Raw genomic sequence first — 19,021 nt, 5'->3', positions numbered from 1 at the left:
TTACTTTAATTTAGAAATAGGTAGACTGGTAAGTGATTCTTTTAGAGGAAGAGAAAAAGAACTTATCTCTGAGGAATTGTTCTATGCCAAGCATTACTAATTCTTTATTTAATATAGATAAAAATCACTATTCAAGGTATAGGTTTGATTTTTTTTTTTTATATTTTCTTCCTTTTTAGTTACTTGGAAACCTAGTGTCAGACTTTGTGGATACCTTCAGGCCCACAGCAAGGATAAACTCCATTTGTGGTAGGATTTTAATTCAACTATGTTTAATTGTACCTACTTTTTAGTGATCTGACTTGAAAAATGCTAAAAGATAGTGTTGTATGCATGTGTTGGTTGCTTGTCATTGAGCAGGAGTTTCATAATAGTAGTCTTGTATTCAGGTACTTTGTGTAGAGAAAAAATTGTCTCTGTAAAGTGGGTCTAATTTCAGATAAAAACCACTGAAGAAGTTGAGTTTCCTGGTAATTAGAAACACTTTAAAGTTTATTTACTCTTCCATTTCTCTCTTTTTTTTTTTTTTTTTGTTGTTGGCCGTGGGGCTTGAACTCGGCCTGGGCACTGTCCCTCAGCTCTTCAGCTCAAGGCTAGCGCTCTACCACTTGAGCCACAGCACCACTTGCAGTTGTTTTTTTTTTCTTTTGGACGGTCATGAAGCTTGAACTCTGGGCCTGGGCACTGTCCCTCAGCTCTTCAGCTCACGGCCAGTGCTCTACGGCTTGAGCAACAGCACCACTTCCGGTTTTCTAGTGGTTATTGGAGATAAGAGTCTCACGGACTTTCCTGCCCGGGCTGGCTTTGAATCACGATCCTCAGATCTCAGCCTCCTGAGTAGCTAGGATTACAGGCGTGGCTCACGCCTGTAATAAACAGCATCTGGCTGTTTATTTTTTTGTTTGTTTGTTCTTTAAAAAATAGCCATCTGATCTGACAGTCTTTGTAGTGCCCAGACATATTTTTCAATTTTAGACATCACAGTGACCTCAGACTGCTGTTTATTCAAAGATGGCTTATTGAGTACTGCTTTTATGCCAGTGCTGTTTTAGACACTGAATATACAGTAATAAGCTAAAGAAGATGACACACAGGTAATCCTGAGTGGTCTAGTTTATAACTGAGTGGATTTGATGAATTATGGAAGTGAAGCAGATTTTGAGAAGGATGATGTTGAGTTCATTTGAAGAGCATGGGGTGTCTGGGACATATATGTGACAGAATTTATTAGTTGGATTTGTTAGCTGATGGATCTTTCTCCCTATATATATGGGTATAGCTATAATACATTTTATATACATATATATATATATACACACACACACACATGTGTATATATGTATATATGCGTTACATCTAAGGTCTCGGGTCATCCTGCATAAAATTTATCAAGTTAACAAATCATAGATGTCAAACTTTATCTTGTAAATATTTTAAGCTTTGTGGACAACACAGTCTACAGCACTACTCAGCTCTACTTTTACAACTAGAGATGGCAGGCTAGATTTGACCCCCAGGTTGTAGTTTGGTGACCTCTGCCCTAGACACATGGGCAAAATACAGCACTTTCTGGTTTTGAAGACATAAACTTTGTGTTCAACCATTTAGAAGAAGTAGAGTCAAAGGAAATTCCCACATTTTGTCTTCCCACATTTTAAAACCAGTGCCTACTTCAGAATACATATTCGTTAAACACTCATGGAATGAGTAAAGTACCTGGCATTTCTGTAATCACAAACATTTAAATACATTTTGAATCTATACAGGTCGCTGCAGTCTTCTTCCAGTTGTAAATAACTCAGGTGCTATTTGTAATTCATGGAAATTGGACCCTGCAACTCTACGTTTTCCTTTGAAAGGCCTTCTACCATATGATAAGGTATGTTGCTAAATGTAATGAAACTTGTTATTCTTCAGATATTCTTCATCTTAGATTGTAAGGTATGTGATGCCAGATCACCTCTTTATATCCTGCAGAAGTAAATTTTAAAAGAAGATATTATTTGATTTCTCATGCTATGCCCTAATCCACATATACCCTGTGGTTTGTGGGCCTTGTGGTCCACTCCTGGCAAAGTACTTGGACATAGAAAACATTTTTCATTGATTTCTTACTGTTAAAAAGTGGAAGAGCCAGGCTTTGAACACAGGCTGATTCCAGGATCTTCATTCTTAACTCCTGTGCTATATATTCATTTGTCCTCCACAAACTTGGAAATAGTGTTTATATTTACCATTGTAAGAAAGTGCTTGGTAACTGGCCTTGAAATTCCTTCCTTTACCACTTCTTCTAAACCTTTGCATTAGTAAGAATTATTAATTGAAATGATATTTTGAGAATATAGCTACACTTCTTACAACTGTGTCCATATTTTGAACTAGCTCTTGTTCCATGTAACACATATAGTTTGGCTATTCTGTTTTAAAATGATCTAAGAAATCTTTAAAACTAGTACTTGAAATAAATACTGATGCATCCAGTTATTTTGCTATTAAAACTAGGAAAAGAGCTAACATTTCTAATAACTGAGGTGAATTGAAAGAGGCTACAGGCTGATAGGGTTAAAAGATAAAACAATTTTTATTTTTATTTTTTTGTTAGTCATGGGACTTGAACTCAGGGCCTAGGTGCTGTCCCTGAGCTTTTTTGCTCAAGGCTAATGCTATACCACTTTGAACCACATCTCTAATTCAGTTTTTAATTGGAGATAAGAGTCTCTGGGCCTTTCTTACTGGGCTTGTCTTCAAACCACAAATCCTCTGATCTCATCCTCCTAAGCAGCTCAGACTACAGGTATGAGCCACCAGAACCCAGAAAGACAAAAGAATTTTAAGAAATTTAATGCAGTAATGGCTCTAAGGTTTTGACCTCACAATTGTAATAGTCCAGATTTAAAATATTACCTTAAATAATCAGCATATAATATTTTCCTTCCTTTCCTTTTCTCCTTCCCTCTCTCTTTTCCTTCTTCTTGCCTCCCTCACTTCCTTCCTTCCAAGACACATTAAAAAAAAGCTAATTTTTTTAAAATTATACTTAAACTTTCCATTGAGAGTATCAAGACATTCTCCAAGAAAATAGAAGTAAAAGTAATGTGTTAATAGGAAACTATTAAAATAACTCAAAAATTGCCTGGCATTCATGAAATAATTAGAATAAATGTAGAATGAAATCTTTTATATATTTAATAAATACAAGATAATATTTTAAAATTGATATTGTTTAACTATAAGCCAGCTAAATGAACACAGGTAAGAACACACACAAATAACTATCTTTTCTGTAAGTTCATACATTTAAGTGCCATTAAAGCTACTTTGACAATCTGTTCAGGAAATAAGGAACTGAGCAGCTCATATTCAATATATATTGGATAAACTTTCAAGTTAACACTTAGATATAATGGCTGTAAAGGCTGAAAGAAATTCTTTTATTTATTTTTACTTTTTTGTGTCAGTCCTAGGCATTAAATCTGGGCCTGTGAACTGCCCCTGAGCTTTTGTACTCAAGGCTAGTGCTCTACCACTCGAGCCACAGCTCTACCTCTTCCTTTTTGGTGGTTAATTAAAGATAAGAGTCTCACAGGATTTCCTGCCCAGGCTGGCTTTGAACAGCTGTTTTCCAATTTCAGCCTCCTGATTACAGGTCTGAGCCACCAGCACCCAGCCTCTTCTCCCGTTTATAAACAGTATTTGGTGGGTTTCATTGTGCACTATTCATGTACACATGTGTAGCAGCCTTCAATCCCATTTACCCCCTTTTTATTTTATAAACTGAGATAATCGGAACTTGTAGACCTAGAAGTGATGTTGAAAATTGGCTGTGAAAAGTTTTTGCAGAAAGGAAGCAAAGATTTTAATGAAGCTTCTGTATGTCTTAGAACTATGATCACATATGATAATAAAAAGTTCCATGTACTTTAAAATTGACACAATAAAGTTGACATTTTAGAGTGCGACTCTGATATGGAAAGATGTAAACATTTTAGGGTCTCAGAAAAAAGTAACAAGTGTACTGGGTAAGTAAGATGGTTCTCATGTCTTTTTGCTTGTATATAACCTTGAACAAATCTCTTCACCTCAGTTTTCAAATGAGGGGTGGGAATAGATTATGTGTAAGTACTAAAATCCTATTTTTTTCCACTAGATTCTGCCTACTATGGGAAGGTAATAAGTACCTTGGAAGATTTTTTTTAATCTCAATTTCAAATAATTTACATTAACATTTATGTTGATCTTGAAGCATAATATTTTTTATTATTTTCTTTAAAGGATCTGTTTGAACCACAGACTGCTTTGTTGAGATATGTATTGGAGCAGCCTTATTCCAGGGATATGGTCTGCAATATGCTAGGTTTAAATAAGCAGGTACTGTACTATGCCGGAAACCAATAAAATCTGCATAGAATCTGCACTATTCTTTTCTCTTTTCTTTGCTATAGCTAACTGAGCAAAACAGTTAAAGACTGATGACTTTTAGTATATAGTTCATTAAATAATGTATTGTTTCTATCATTTATATATTGCTTTAAGAATGTTTAATTAAAAAGGAAGTATTTTTAAAGTTGATTTGTTTTGCATTGCTTTTTTTTCTATAAGGCCAGTTTCAAGTATACCTTTTGCCAGAGAAACCTACACATGACTTAACCATACTTTTTTTTTTATTTTTATTTTTTTGCTTGGGTGTCTATTTTTGTAACCCTTGGTATCTACACTGTGGCCTCGATGCTGACTTTTTTCTCCTTTTTGGTGTGTGTGTGTTTTTGGTGGTTTAACATGTGGGAGGGTTTATGCTGACTCTGGGTTCCTTGAGGCTGGCCTCATAGTCACTGTTTTGTCTTTTCTTTTTTTCTTCCTTTATTTTTGTTCTGTCCTGTCTTGCCCTGCCCATCCTCCAATGCTCTAGACCTTGAACATTGCTCAGGTATGTCCACAACCTTACTGTTGTATTGTGACTAACGATACGCTGGCCGCTTTGTAACCACTGATTCCATTTAGAGAGTACGCGTACGGTCGGGGCTTGAAATTGGCAGGACCATGCTGAGACCAAGGCCACTAAAAAAATTTCTTCTTGGGATATGAGAGTTATTTTTGGTGGATGGTTTTTCTTTTTGGGTTTTTGGTTTTTTGGGTTTTTTTTGTTTTTTTTTTTTTTTGGTGTTTGTTTTTTTCCTTTTTTTTTCTTTTCACTTTTTTTTTTTTTAAGAGAGACAACACCTGGCACTCAGTGAAGCCTGTCACTTTTTGATGGGCTGTTTTTCTTCCCACTCCATTTTACCGTTTTTTATACTTTAGAGCTTAAGCTAGCCTGATGGAATGTTCACAGATGGAAAGAGTTGTAGCCTCTTAACTTTCCATACAATGAAGACAAACAAGGTAAACAACAAATACATTGCCTTGCCTTAAAACAAAGACAAATTAAAAACAGAAATAAAGAAAAGAAAAGAAAGCATTTTAATAGAGATCCGCTGCTTTTAAAAAGTTGGAGTGGTAAGCTTTATACAGGGAAGGATTTTTGGCAACCTGGGGATTGACTATGAAATGTCATGCTCTTAGGTGACCCCACACCTCTTGACAAACACCCTTCTTTGTCAGTCTTTGCCAGATGTGTCCTCCTAGAGTGAACTCTTCTCAGTTGCAGCTCACTTACTGCAAGGGGGAAAAACACTCTGGCTAAACTTTGTATGCCAAACTCTTATATAGTCCCAAGTCTGTTTCAGGACTTCTGACCGTTGAGATTTTAAGCAAAATAGTGGTTCCAAGTTATTTTTCTTAAAAATTTTTGAGCCCAGCATATTAAAATAGAGCACCTTTTTGATTTTAAAAAGACGTTCTTGTCTAGGTTACATAAAATAGCGTTACTGTTTGCAATACTATAGTGAAGGTTGTGCCAGTGCTTCCATTTATAAAGCCCTATTTTTAAGGACATATAGCTTGGCCATAAAACTTGCTCAGTGTTGAAACTTTGCATGCCAAACCTCACCCTAGAAGCAGTATCTCTTATTATTTTGAGTTATTTTCTTCTGAAAAACATACCAAGTTTCCTTGTTTGGACAAAACCCTTTGTACATGTGAAACTGAAGCTGCTTCACTACTAGAGTTATCTGACAGTTACCTCAGAGAATCTGTCACTTTAACATCTTAAAAACCAAGTCATTAATTCTTACCAACTTTTACTTGAGTTAGAGGTAAGTATTTAGCTAACTTTGGAAGAATGCTTCATGCCATGTCTTAAAACTTATTTCCACAATGAACTTTCAAGGCATACTTGACTCAGTAATTTTTCAGTTTGCTGGATAAATGTACACATAGTTACTAGAGCTGCAGGTACTTTCCCCACACATTGTTAGTTATCGATAGCTTTTTTTTTTACTTATGGGGGGGCAGCTCGCAAAGTGGAAATTGACAAACTGACTCCAAGAAGAGTACTTCTGATCATTTCAGTAACAAGTTTCAACATACAAAAAGTTTATGACTAAGACATAAATCCATAAAAAATAAAGTTTATAATGGAAATGCTGACAGAACATTATTAGTATTGGTCCCACTGTAGTGTAAACATTGTCAAAATTTCACAATTCATCAGTAATTGTTTTCATAGGAAACTAGTGAGGGGACTTGTAGAGGGAAGAGTATATATTGTCTTCATATATTACTTTGACCTAGAAGGTAGCATACAAAATGAGGGCACAGTATAAAAAGTATATGATTAAAAGTAACTTAACCATCTTATCACATCTTTTTATCATTGCGGAACTATAACCTGTACTATACTTTCTTATCTTTTCTCTGGCAGTGCAATAATTTACTTAAAGCTTAAAAATCTTTTTAAGACCTGTCCATATTGCATTTTCCAGTAGGAATTGGGCTGTATTTTATTCTAAAATTGGTTGCATTCAGAAGGTCGTAAATAGCCCAGTTCTATGGTCAGCAAGATGGAGTGTTGGACTTAACCTTACAGTGGAAAAATCTTGTGTTAGGTGTTTATATGAGAGTTTGTATTTCCTTTCTGCTGAATATAGTGATCACAAATCACATACACTCCTCTAGCTGTTGCTTGCTCTTATGAACTCCAGCTACTAATCACTCAGTTCTTTGAAATAACCTTTTAAGTTATTACCTGGCATAGGGCTTTGGTTCTGATTGGCAGTTTCCTTGGTTTTAAAGCAGTAAGTGGTAGATAGCATTGAGAGAGGTATTTTTTTCTCCCTATTTGTTCTGAATAGATACTATTTTAACATTGATTTAGAGCCCTGAAGCAATGAGTTAGAATTAGCTTAAGGCTTCTAGGTATGGTATGTTGAATTTTTTATTACAAAAGCAGTGCTAGAACTGGTCGTGGGAAATGTCAAGTGCCACTCCATAGAGAATAGGAGACAGACTGAAAAGCATTCTCGCTCATTAATTGAAATAGTTCTGGGATAGAAACAGGGACATAGTGGAGTTGGTGTTGATGTTTTCATTCTGTGTACTCGATTTCCAGCTTTTCTCAAAACTGAAAATTTAAACTAAAATTCCAATACAGTTTGAACTATTACATTGAAGCAGAATTGTTAAAATACTGAATTTAGGTATTTTCACTGTTAAAATATGTTAAAACTAAATATGCACATGGAAATGATTAAACTAAAAATTCAACTTTATATTTCAATATTTTGGAGCCTAAAATTTAGAATACTTTCAGAAAGGAAGATAGGACTGGTCATTGCCCTAACATCTGTTAACTTGCAGAATTATCTTAGCTAATGATTGATTAAACTTTACTTGTAAATCACTAAATTGTTTTAGAAATGTTCATTTGATCTACTTTATAAAACAATCTGCCATGTAGTGAAATCTTCACTTTAATATACCATTTTTCAATCATTTAAAACTAAAGAAAACTACTTGAAAGTGGCAGTACACTATTTTATATTTAAATCTTTTCCTTTTGATATTACCAAAATTGGCACATAGACAAAACAAGTTTAATGTTATTGTTAAATTTGGTCTGAAAAAAGGTCCTTGGCTTTAACCAGAAACACCTGGGAAATTTACAGTTAAGCCTGATAGGTGTTCTGTTTAACCATCAGGGCATTAGGTATAATACAGATTCCTGATGGGTTTAGTTCTTATCAGAAAGATTGGAGGTAGTGGTGAATCATGACATGTTTAATGACCATCAGTTTTATCTGTAAGTTTCCTAATTGTTCTGTGTCAAAATTTTATTTTTGATACTCCCCTTTAAACTGTTAACTATACCATCAGGGTATGCCTAAAAAAAGTAGGTAAAATTAAAAAAAAATTTTTAAACAGCTAATACTAAAAGGGAAGCTGCAAAGTGACTCAGGTGCTAAATTCCAATTTTATTTAGTCTGTTCTTTTTTCCTTGGTGGAAAGCCACTGAGGATGGAGCAATAGATGACAAATTGGTTAGTCTCCAAACATGGAAGCAAATTCCCATCACTAGTGAAAAATTCCTACTGGAAACCTTGGCTTTACTTCTTTTCCCAATTTTTTTCTGACTCTTGTATACTTTGAATGATCTCACTCTAAATTTGTGTTGTCTGAAACATTCCTTAGGTTGTTGGTGGTTGGCAGAACTAGTGAATTTCAAGCCCTGTACACAGTAGTTTTGCATGCTGACTTTAAGAAATAGTCTGTAGTGTTGTCTGTTGCACTTTGCTCTGCTTCATAATGATAAGTACATTTGGAGGAAAGTACTGTAGTCTCAACTGGTGTTAATATTGCTACTTGTAAACCTGTAATGTGGTTGAACTGTGATCATGGCATTGTGTTTTTGAAATAATATGAAATGACCATTGATGCTTACCGTTTTGGATAGATGTTTGTTCTCCCTGCATGCTTGAAGAAAGTGCAGCTGTATTAGAGCTTTACAACTTGGAGCTGGCAAAGAGCATGCGAAAGAGGAGATGCAGTCCATTATGTTATGTTGATTCCCAGATTTGTCCCCATTTTTCATTTTTTCTGAAATTGAAGAATTCATATCCCTTTTTCATGGCAAAAGACTGATTATTACATCTAAAGTTTAGGGGGCAGCATCTATATTATATATTACGAATTGTATTCACTGGAAAGGCTTCCTGCTGCCTGCTACTAAGGAATACAATGTATTCAGAAAGGGAAGATCAAAGTGGCTTTTAAAATATGGCTTTACATACTTCTTTGGTAAAAGTATATTTTAAAAATTACTTTTGAAAAGTACAAATCTTTTTGCCTCTAGAAAGGGAAGTTGCATTTTCATTGTTAGTGTTTAAGCCAGTTCTTTTTTCTTATTTTAGATTATAAAATGGTCTAATTTAAAATTAAAGCTGCATTATGTTTAACTTCCCAGGTGAGGAAGAGCAGAGATTGACATTGATTACTTTTAATAGTGGACAAAATTTCCATTTTAGTATTAAGATTATTGCCACACATTGAAAACAAACATAGGGTCATCTCAACAATTATTTCGTTCTACCTCTGTTTACATGGTTATATAAACTTGGAAATGTTTCCTTAAAACACATAGATTCACATACTGCTTTGTTGGCTCTTTGTCAATATTTGATCCTTGGAAATGCAGGGGGTTCAGCTTTTTAGTTCAATTACAAAATGAATACTGCTTTCCCCATTCATATCCCTTTTAGAATATTGCCTTTTTCCAAAGGGCAAAGAGCAGAATTTCCAACTGTGCTTTGAATGCCTTGTCAAATTGAAACAACAAAACCTGTGTACTTGAAAAATGAAAAGTTAGAGGTCTGTTTTGTGGAAGCTCTGAAGACATTTTTTTCCTGTAACTCATCCTCTATGATAATGTGACATGATGCAGCTTTAATATGCTAAATCTAACCTTAACTTCTTAAGTTCAACTTCATTCCATGCTTCTCAGCCTCTTGTTAACAAATATGCCCATTAACTGGTAACTTCTGAAACTAACCGGGAGGCTTTTGGAATACTGTATTTAATCTCTGCCCTATAGCAGAAGCAGCGCTGCCCTGTGCTGGAAGACCAGCTGGTGGACCTGGTGGTGTACGCCATGGAGCGGTCTGAGACAGAGGAGAAGTTTGACGATGGGGGAACAAGCCAACTCCTTTGGCAGCATCTTTCCAGTCAGCTCATTTTCTTTGTGCTTTTCCAGTTTGCCAGTTTCCCACACATGGTCCTTTCTCTTCATCAGAAGGTATGTCCCAGGTGTCTTGAGTCAGACCCACTTCCCCAGTGGTTATTCATTTTCCACCAGTTTGAGCACTGCTTAGTGATTTTAACAGAGGCAGAAGTTGGGAAAGAAACTTTTTCCAAAAGTCGTTAAAATTCTTTCAGTCACCCTACTTCTCCCCCACTATTGGTTTCTGATATGATCTCCAATAAACTAGCGAAGTGTTTTATCACAATTAGTCTTTGGGAATTTTAAGTTAAAAAAAACAAAACCTGGTATAGTAAAATTTTTTACAATTTTTTTTATTGAGATTAAGTGATTACATAAATTTCACAATTTTCACAAATTTCACAGTATTGTGGGATAGCGATATTTAGTTCAAGTCACACATTCTAATGATGAAGTATTTTTAATAAAAATTAACCATATTGACTTCGGTTCTTATGCACACAAGACCAATTGGATCCTTTTCAGAAACATTGACTTTTGATATGTGTTGTGAGAGTAGAACCAAAACATATACAATATGAAAATAATTTAGCTGGCTATACATGATATATCCTGAATTCAGAATAGTAACTAAGCAACAAATCTTGAGACCAGAAACCAAGTGTCAGTTAGCTTTTCATCATTATAACAGAACCTAAGTAACTTAAACGGAAGACAGGGCTGGATGTTGGTGGCTCACTCACACCTGAAGTCCTAGCTACTCAGGAGGCTGAGATATGAAGATTGTGGTTCAAAGCCAACCTTGACAGAAAAGTCTGAGATTCTTGTCTTCAGTTAACAACTAAAAAGCTAGAAGTAGAGTGGCTTAATTGGTAGAGTGATAGCACTGAGCACAAGTGCTCAGGCAGTGTCCAGGCCCTGAGTTCTGACCCCAGAATGGGTACAAAAATAAAGAAAAAGGAAGAAAGGTTTCTTTTGGCTCAGAAGTTTCAGTCTGTGGTTTCTTGTCTCCTTGCCTTTGGACCTATGGTGAGACTATGTCTCAGTAGCACCAGACTTTAACATATGAACCTTTGGGAGACATTTAGGACTCTAGCCATAACACCAGGGTTTTCATAAAAGAGAACAAAAAACAAAACCCAGAACTCTTTTAAGTAATTGTATGTGCATTTGTACTTAAATATCTTTTACAGTTAGCAGGGCGAGGCCTGATTAAAGGCAGAGATCACCTGATGTGGGTTCTCCTGCAGTTCATTTCTGGAAGCATTCAGAAAAATGCACTTGCTGATTTTCTCCCCGTCATGAAACTCTTTGATCTTCTGTACCCAGAAAAAGAAGTAAGTTTTACTGAATATCTGACAGTGTGATGAGTGAATCAAGACTAATTTGTTAAGGATTTTCTTGTGATTTTGTGAAGACAGCACTGGAATGGGGTGAATTATTTTCCCCAGTCTTGTGACTAACCCTGTTCATAGCCTGAGCATTCACTTTCTTTTGACTTTAGATCACTTTATGGACAATAAAGAAATTGAACAAAGTTTTCTAGTTTATCCTTATTCCTAATTGACTAAGTCTGCTATTCTAAAAGCCACTAGGTTGGGAGGGATGGGTGATAACAATGAAAGGGTGACATTTATCAAAATGCATTGTACTAACACACTGATTCCGTTGAATAGTAACTCTTTTGTATATCTGCTTAAAGATAATAAAAGTACGATTTTAAAAAAACATCAGTACGGTTTTAATCTATGCACAGCATTGAATGACTAAATGACAAGTGTATGCTTTATCTACTTTTTGTTTGTCAATTAAATGACAATATGCCCACCAGCCCTCAATGTTCTCTTCTGTTTGCATAATATGAGAGAGCAAATGTTTGAATCACATGTAATGTGATATGTTTTGATTGATGTCATTTTTTAGAAATACAGAAATTTTTAAATGTGATTTACCAAATTTATAAAAATTAAGACTGAATAGAACAGTAAACCCTCTTGTAACCTCATCACCTAGAAATTCTTCATCTTTCCTTCTTACCTTGTTTTGTTAATGTGGGACAGTCTTAAAGCAAACTCCAGATGCCCATACAGTTGACCTATCCACCCTGGAACTACAGTCCTAATCTCAGGCTCCTAAACTATCTCAGATATACACACCAGAATGCCCAGCTGTGGGTTTAAATGGGTCTCAGAAACTTACTGCCTGGGCTTCCTTGAGCCATGATCCTCTTAATCTCAGTCTTCCAACCTCTGCCTGCATAGGTTGCCTCTGTTTTAGACTTTTTGTTTCAGTTTGAGTAGGCTATGTATCCCAGTTTGGCATATAATTCTCTTGTCTCACCCTCCACAAGTGCTGGAATTCAGGCATAGACCACTGTTAATTTATTTAAATATATTTTTATCTAACGTTGTACAAAGGTGTTACACTGTTCCGTCAGTTTATGAGTAATCCTATTTCTCATACTTCTTTTTTATGTTCTTGAAAAGCAGATATGCCCCGCTTTCTACCTTACCCTTATTTTTGTTAGTATTGCGATATATACAATGAATTATTGATTACATTCTCCCCCATCCTTCCCCTTCATTCGTCTACCCTCTCTCCTGACCCAACCCCCCTTGCTAGTACCTATTTCTTGGTACTTTTTTTGTTGGGTTTTGACTGAATCTTTGTAAAGAATTATACTATTAAAGCTATCTCCATGTTGAATGGCAACTCCTTTGAACAACTGAAAGATAATAAAAAAATATTCAAAAAGGAAAAGCAGATATACTTTCAAGAGGTGTGGGCAAATGCTGATCAATAGATCCTAAGTTGCAGTGATGAACTCCTAGAGCTGTAACTAGAGGAGTGCTCGAACGGTAGAGTGCCACTTCTGAATGAAAAGGCTGAGTGAGCATTTGAGGCTCTGAATTCAAGCCCTAGTACCAGAATAAAAAAGTTGTGTTTTACAGAGTAGGGTCTGTTGCTCAGTAGTATATTACAAAGATCTAGAAGGAAGGATTTTAACTTTTTGCAGTAGAGGTTGTTATTTTACTCTGATGACACATTGTATTTATGTATCAAAATATCACATGGTACATATATAAGTGTACTATTTAAGGGTACAAATTACATACTAAGTAGATACATTAAAAACTAAATCTTAAATGTACAAAAATTATATATGTACCATGTAATATTTCCATATATGTATTATTGCATATTTACATATCAGTTAAGATCATTGTCCTAAAAGCTTATGTGAGACTTTTAGATTGCTGTTTATATATTTATGACAATTGATATTTCATAATTTTAACTTTAAAGTAAAAAACTTTTAAATGGTTTTTGTTTGAGAAGGCACTGATAGGGAAACCTTGACTCTGAACCTTTTATTTTGTTGGAAAATAAAAATACACCAGAGAGTATTGCTTAATAGTTAAATGTTATGGTTTTCAAACCTTCTGATTTGTATTATTGAGCCAAAGAAGCATGGAGGGTAAACTATCTTTGAGAAGAATATACCAGAAAGGATTATTAAGATGCATATAAATATTCTAATTTTTCTTAAATAATATGCTAATTGTTCTTTTTCAGTGTATCCCAGTTCCTGATATTAACAAACCTCAGTCAACTCATGCTTTTGCAATGACTTGTATTTGGATTCATCTCAATAGAAAAGCACAAAATGGTGACTCTAACCTACAGATCCCAATACCTCATTCCCTAAAGCTACATCATGAGTAAGTTATTTGTTGCTTGACAGTGTTTCTACTTAATAAGTAGTAAATTATAAACTAATACTAGTCTAAGTATATGACCAAAGTTTGAAAATTTCCCCACACCTACTGAAGGCAAGGGTGAATAATATGTTTGTCATAACAAGAGAAATTAATTGGAAGCAGTTTCAGAAAATAGCAGAAAAACCTGTTTATACATACATTTTAGATTATATCTAATTTTTGCCCAAGCCCCCTCAAACCACAATTCTACCTCCACTTCCACATATTGGAGCTACAGATATATACCTACCACCATAATCAATTGGTTCTTTGAAATACAACCTTAGGAACTTTTTTGCCCAGCCTGGCCTTGAATCTGGGTTTTCCCATTTCAACATCACATGTAACTAGGAATATAGTATACATCCACACACCTTGCTTGACTTTTACAAATGAGAAGATATTTCACAATTTTTCAAGTGCTTGCAATTTATACATGGCCTGAAACATCTTTCGTTCCTGTGCTTCCAAATAACATGATTTAGCTAGCATGTTCCCTCTGGACTCAAAATGACACCTTTTTAAAATAGGACTGTGCTGCAGGCAGGGCATTAGGGATAGCAGAAACTCCTCTCAGAACTTGAAAGGCTTGCCAGATGTCTGCATAGGAGACTAGAAAGTAGGTTTGTTTCCACCCATTTTATGAGATAGCCATAGTCATATTTTCATAGTGGTATTGCTAATGAAAACCTGTGTTGTGTTTAAGCTGATGATAAATAGAAAAAATTGATGGATTTTTTTCATTCTCTGGAACTTGGCCTAAGAAAATCCTGTATATATAGCAAAAGCTTAAAAAATGTTAATAGTTTTACTCTGTTGTTTTCACAAACTGTAGTATCTATGGGAATAAAAATAGTGATTACATAATGATGGAGCTTTTTGAGAATTCAAGTTAAGAGGACTAGTGGTTCATGCTTGTTATCCTAGCTATCAAGAGGCTGAGATGTGAGGATTGTGGTTTAAAGCCAGCCCAGGCAGGAAAGTCTGTGAGACTCTTATCTCCAATGAAAGGCCAAAAGAACCAGAAGAGGCTCTATGGCTGTAGTGGTAGATCACTAGCCTTGAGCACAAAAATTCAAGGACAGCCCCTAGACCTGGGGCCAACACCAAAACAAAACAAAAAGAAGCATATTAACTTCATGTAAATCATTTTCATTTTTCTGTTGAATGTATGTGGATTTTTAGGTTTCTACAGCAGAGTCTGAGAAATAAAAGTTTACAGATGAATGACTATAAGATTGCCCTATTGTGTAATGCATATTCTACAAATTCAGAGTGTTTTACATTACCCATGGGAGCTCTGGTGGAAACTATTTATGGAAATGGAATTATGAAAATACCTCTCCCTGGAACAAGTTGTTTGGCTTCAGGATCTATCACTCCCCTACCAATGAACCTGCTGGACTCACTGACTGTCCATGCCAAAATGAGGTATGTTCTTTCAGTTATCAGAGATTGATGGCAGTAGATTACAAAACTTGGCTTCATGATTGTAGGTGTACATAATACATGTGCATACATGGTTGGTTGTTTTTTAAGACAAAAGGAATTTTGTCAATTGTAGGAAGTATAGAATATACATATATGCGTAAAGAATAATTTTTGTAATCCTTACGTAAGAAATAAGTATGATAAAATCTTTGGGTACATATTATTAATGATTTTTTTACATGGGTAAATACGTGTTTATGCTTTCTTTTTGTTAAGAACAAAAGTGAGCTGTTTTATCATGTTTTTCTATAATAAACACTTTTGGTTCCAGTGTTTTCAAAAGAAATTTTTTGAGCTGTGCTAAATTTTTTTAGGAAGGCATACATGATGGTTCAGTCTCTTTCCCATTGTTGAACAGTAAGGTTTTATGCAATGACTTCCTATTATAAAGATGATGAGACTTGCTATCTTTGTTGCAGTTGTATAATTACATTCTCTGTAGAAGTTTTCTTCATTTTTATAAAATGATTTTTTGGAAGTACAATTGCTAAGTCCAGGAAAATAAAATTTTTTAAGATTTTTATTGCATTCATTACAGAGACACAGTTAGAATTATGTTTTTGAAAAAGATAAAACGTGCCTCTTATTGGGTGCCCAGAGTGGCCAAGGTGAAATCTAGATTAGTGAAGCCTGGCACAGAGTGATGGGAAGCCAGATGTTACCACACATGAGGGATGAATATATGGAGAAGATTACACTGGGGAGCATGAGTCTCCATCTTGTGCCGCCACCTTAGCTGTGTTGTAAGAATACAAGCATATGTATCTCCATCTTCCAATATTCTGAGAAGGGCAAGGAATCTAGATTTTTATTTCTAACCTTTTGTATTTTAAATATTGGCTCAGATTTAAAACAGTAGGCCACAGAGAACATGTATGTGAGTCTCCCAAGTGAAGCATGAGTTCTAGAAGAGCTGTGTTCTTACGCAAATGTGATAGGTCATATGTTCCACTTGCATGGATAACATATCTGAGCCCTGTTGGAGCCTAACACCTGGATCTGAGCAGTAGTTTATGAAATAATTCTGTGATCTAAAAACTGTTTAATTCCTCAGATGTACCTAGTTTCATATTTGAATAAGAAAAGCAGGCTAAAAGCACTCAAGCTCTTATGATTTGCTCTCATGATTTGTGCACTTGTCTTTATGAGCAGAGGAATCCCATGGATCATCTATTTCAAGTACCTTATATCCCTGGTCTGTAAGCACACAAAAATTAAGAATTCATTTCCAGTTGTACAGTATTATCACCAATTGTCCCATGCAGCTAAAAGATGTTAAATAAGTCAAGCTCATTTGAATCCTTTCAGTTCAGATTTATACTACGTTACCTATAAGCACATAAATAAGTCAAGCCCATTTGAATTCTTTCAGTTCAGATTTATACTAAGTTACCTATAAGCACAGTATACCCTTTATTTTTGTAAAAAGTGGTAGTTTTATTTTCTTTTATTCTTCTCAGCCTTATTCACAGCATTGCAACCAGGGTGATAAAACTCGCACATACCAAAAGCAGTGTGGCATTGGCTCCAGCCCTAGTGGAAACTTACAGCCGTTTATTGGTCTACATGGAAATAGAGTCTTTGGGCATCAAAGGATTTATCAGTAAGAAAGGACTTTCTGTTATATCTGACTATTAACAGAGTAATTAAGTTATGTATGCTCATCTGTATGGTGAGTGAACAAGTCATTGTCATCACAGAGTATCTCTGCTAACAAGGAAGACAGACAGGACTACAAATAAATGAAATAGACAAGATCTGTCAGGTAACAGTGAGTTACAGGAAAAAGCAGAGAATAGGAAGATGTGTCTCTCTTTAATGTCTGTCAGAGGAATGGGTTACAGTTTTAAGCAGCAAGGAAAGGGTAATTTGTTGGGTACTTGGTATACAAATGTATAGGACAGACATCTTTATGCAAAGATTTCTCATGAGGCAGCAATGCTGTCCTCTCTTAAGTAAGTCTAAGGCAAAAAGGTAAAAGAGTTTTTCTAGCTGCAGAAGACATTTTATAATGTCGGTTCCATATAATGCAATACTTTCTGATTCACAGTAACTTTATGCCAATACAGTGCAACTTTAGTTTTATCTATAGTAACTCTTCCCAGGTAATTGATATGAGTATAACTTACATAACTTCTTTGGAGGGAGAAGGAACAAGAATAATGTAATACAATTTTTTTTTTTAATGTGAACACAATTTGGGCACAGTGATGCTTGTGGTCCTAGCTACTTAAGAGGTTGAGGGAAGAAAATTTTTAAGTCTGAGTTCAGCACCAGACTGGACAATGTCTCAAAACAAAACAAAAAACCCTAGGGCTGGGGATTAACTCAGTGGAAATGCTTGTAAACTCTGGGTTCAGTCCCTATCACTTCCATAAAAAGAAGTGGTTTATTTTTCTAAAAATGTAAAAGGTAAACTGAGAAGTGAGGAAGGTTAGAAAAATTTTACTTTCCAAGATTAACTTGAGTCTCATTTGTCAAATAAGGAAATATGAGAATATATGTGTGTTTGTATGAGTGTGTATATATGTTTTTTCATGGCCAAATTTTTATGCATTTTACTCTGTAACTTTCTCCAGACATCCTTTGATGTGTACCTTTCAGTAACTCCTGCCACAAATTGTCCTGTTTTCCAGGTCAGCTGTTGCCTACTGTTTTCAAGTCTCATGCGTGGGGAATCCTACACACACTGCTTGAGATGTTCAGCTACCGGATGCACCATATTCAGCCTCATTATAGAGTTCAGCTGCTAAGTCATCTTCATACTTTGGCTGCAGTTGCACAAACAGACCAGAACCAACTCCATCTTTGGTAAGCTCATTGACTGCTCCTTTCCTTAAGATTATTAGAAACCATATTGGGATCGAGGAACTTAATCCTCCATGTTAACCATTTTCTCATTCCTTTTTATTCCTATGTTACAAAACTCTGTTTTTTTTTCCCACAGAAAGGTTAGTGTGTATGTGTTTTAGGCCCCCCCCTTTCTTTTTTAAACTTAAGGCCTTAATGCTTGCTAGCAAGTCCTAGCAAGTCTTGAGCTATGTCCTAACCCCAAACTCTGTTTCTAAGGTATTGTATTTCCCATATAGGCAGAGTCCCATTTTTAATAGAAATTGGTTAAAGATAATTGAGAATTAATACTCCCAAGGTATTTATTATGTTCTAACTTAACACTTTATAATACTAGATTTACGTTGACTTTAGTTTATAGTTAAAATAGATTAAAAGAATGACAATGATCAAGATTCATTGTATTCATGTACTACTTTGTTGAATGGCAACTCCTTTGTTCAACTACTTAAAATAAAATTACATAACTGTCACAAAAAATATCACTTTGACTTTGCTTTAAAATAAGGAAGCATGCCAGTTATCCATGGCATATGCCTGTAATCCTAGTAACTCATGAGGTGATATCCAGAGGATTGTGGTTTGAAGCCTGTCTAAGCAACAAAGACTCCATCTCCAGAATAACCAATAAAAAACAAAACTGGAGGTGTAGCTCAAGTGGTAGACCACCAGTTGAGCTAGTAAGCCAAGCAAGCATGAGGCTGTTCAAGTCCTAGTACCATCAAAAAAAAAAAAAAAGCTCACCAGAGTTGTTTATGCTTTACAAAAGGTTTTAGTCCTGCAGGTATATAAAAAGTCAAATGATTTTCATTTTAAAACTTAGCATCTCAAG

At 35.3% G+C, this 19,021-nt stretch overlaps 1 protein-coding gene across 6 annotated transcripts in view; it reads left to right on the top strand.

Annotated features, from left to right (window-relative positions):
• The window catches only part of Med23 (mediator complex subunit 23), a 42,487-nt gene that overhangs the window by 6,048 nt on the left and 17,418 nt on the right, over window positions 1-19,021 (top strand). For 3 of the 6 annotated variants that reach the window (XM_013026872.1, XM_013026874.1, XM_013026869.1), the window contains 10 exons: window positions 180-249; window positions 1,767-1,879; window positions 4,273-4,368; window positions 4,907-4,924; window positions 9,962-10,162; window positions 11,281-11,424; window positions 13,664-13,809; window positions 15,034-15,279; window positions 16,800-16,942; window positions 17,976-18,150. In XM_013026872.1, coding sequence (XP_012882326.1) covers window positions 180-249; window positions 1,767-1,879; window positions 4,273-4,368; window positions 4,907-4,924; window positions 9,962-10,162; window positions 11,281-11,424; window positions 13,664-13,809; window positions 15,034-15,279; window positions 16,800-16,942; window positions 17,976-18,150 — 1,352 coding nt within the window. The remainder of the gene's footprint in view (window positions 1-179; window positions 250-1,766; window positions 1,880-4,272; window positions 4,369-4,906; window positions 4,925-9,961; window positions 10,163-11,280; window positions 11,425-13,663; window positions 13,810-15,033; window positions 15,280-16,799; window positions 16,943-17,975; window positions 18,151-19,021) is intronic. The other 3 variants (XM_013026871.1, XM_013026870.1, XM_013026873.1) reach the window with 3 other exon arrangements.

Source organism: Dipodomys ordii, unplaced genomic scaffold (assembly GCF_000151885.1).
Source record: "Dipodomys ordii isolate 6190 unplaced genomic scaffold, Dord_2.0 Scaffold97, whole genome shotgun sequence".
Taxonomy (NCBI): domain Eukaryota; kingdom Metazoa; phylum Chordata; class Mammalia; order Rodentia; family Heteromyidae; genus Dipodomys; species Dipodomys ordii.
This window is presented reverse-complemented; position numbering and strand designations above follow the sequence as displayed.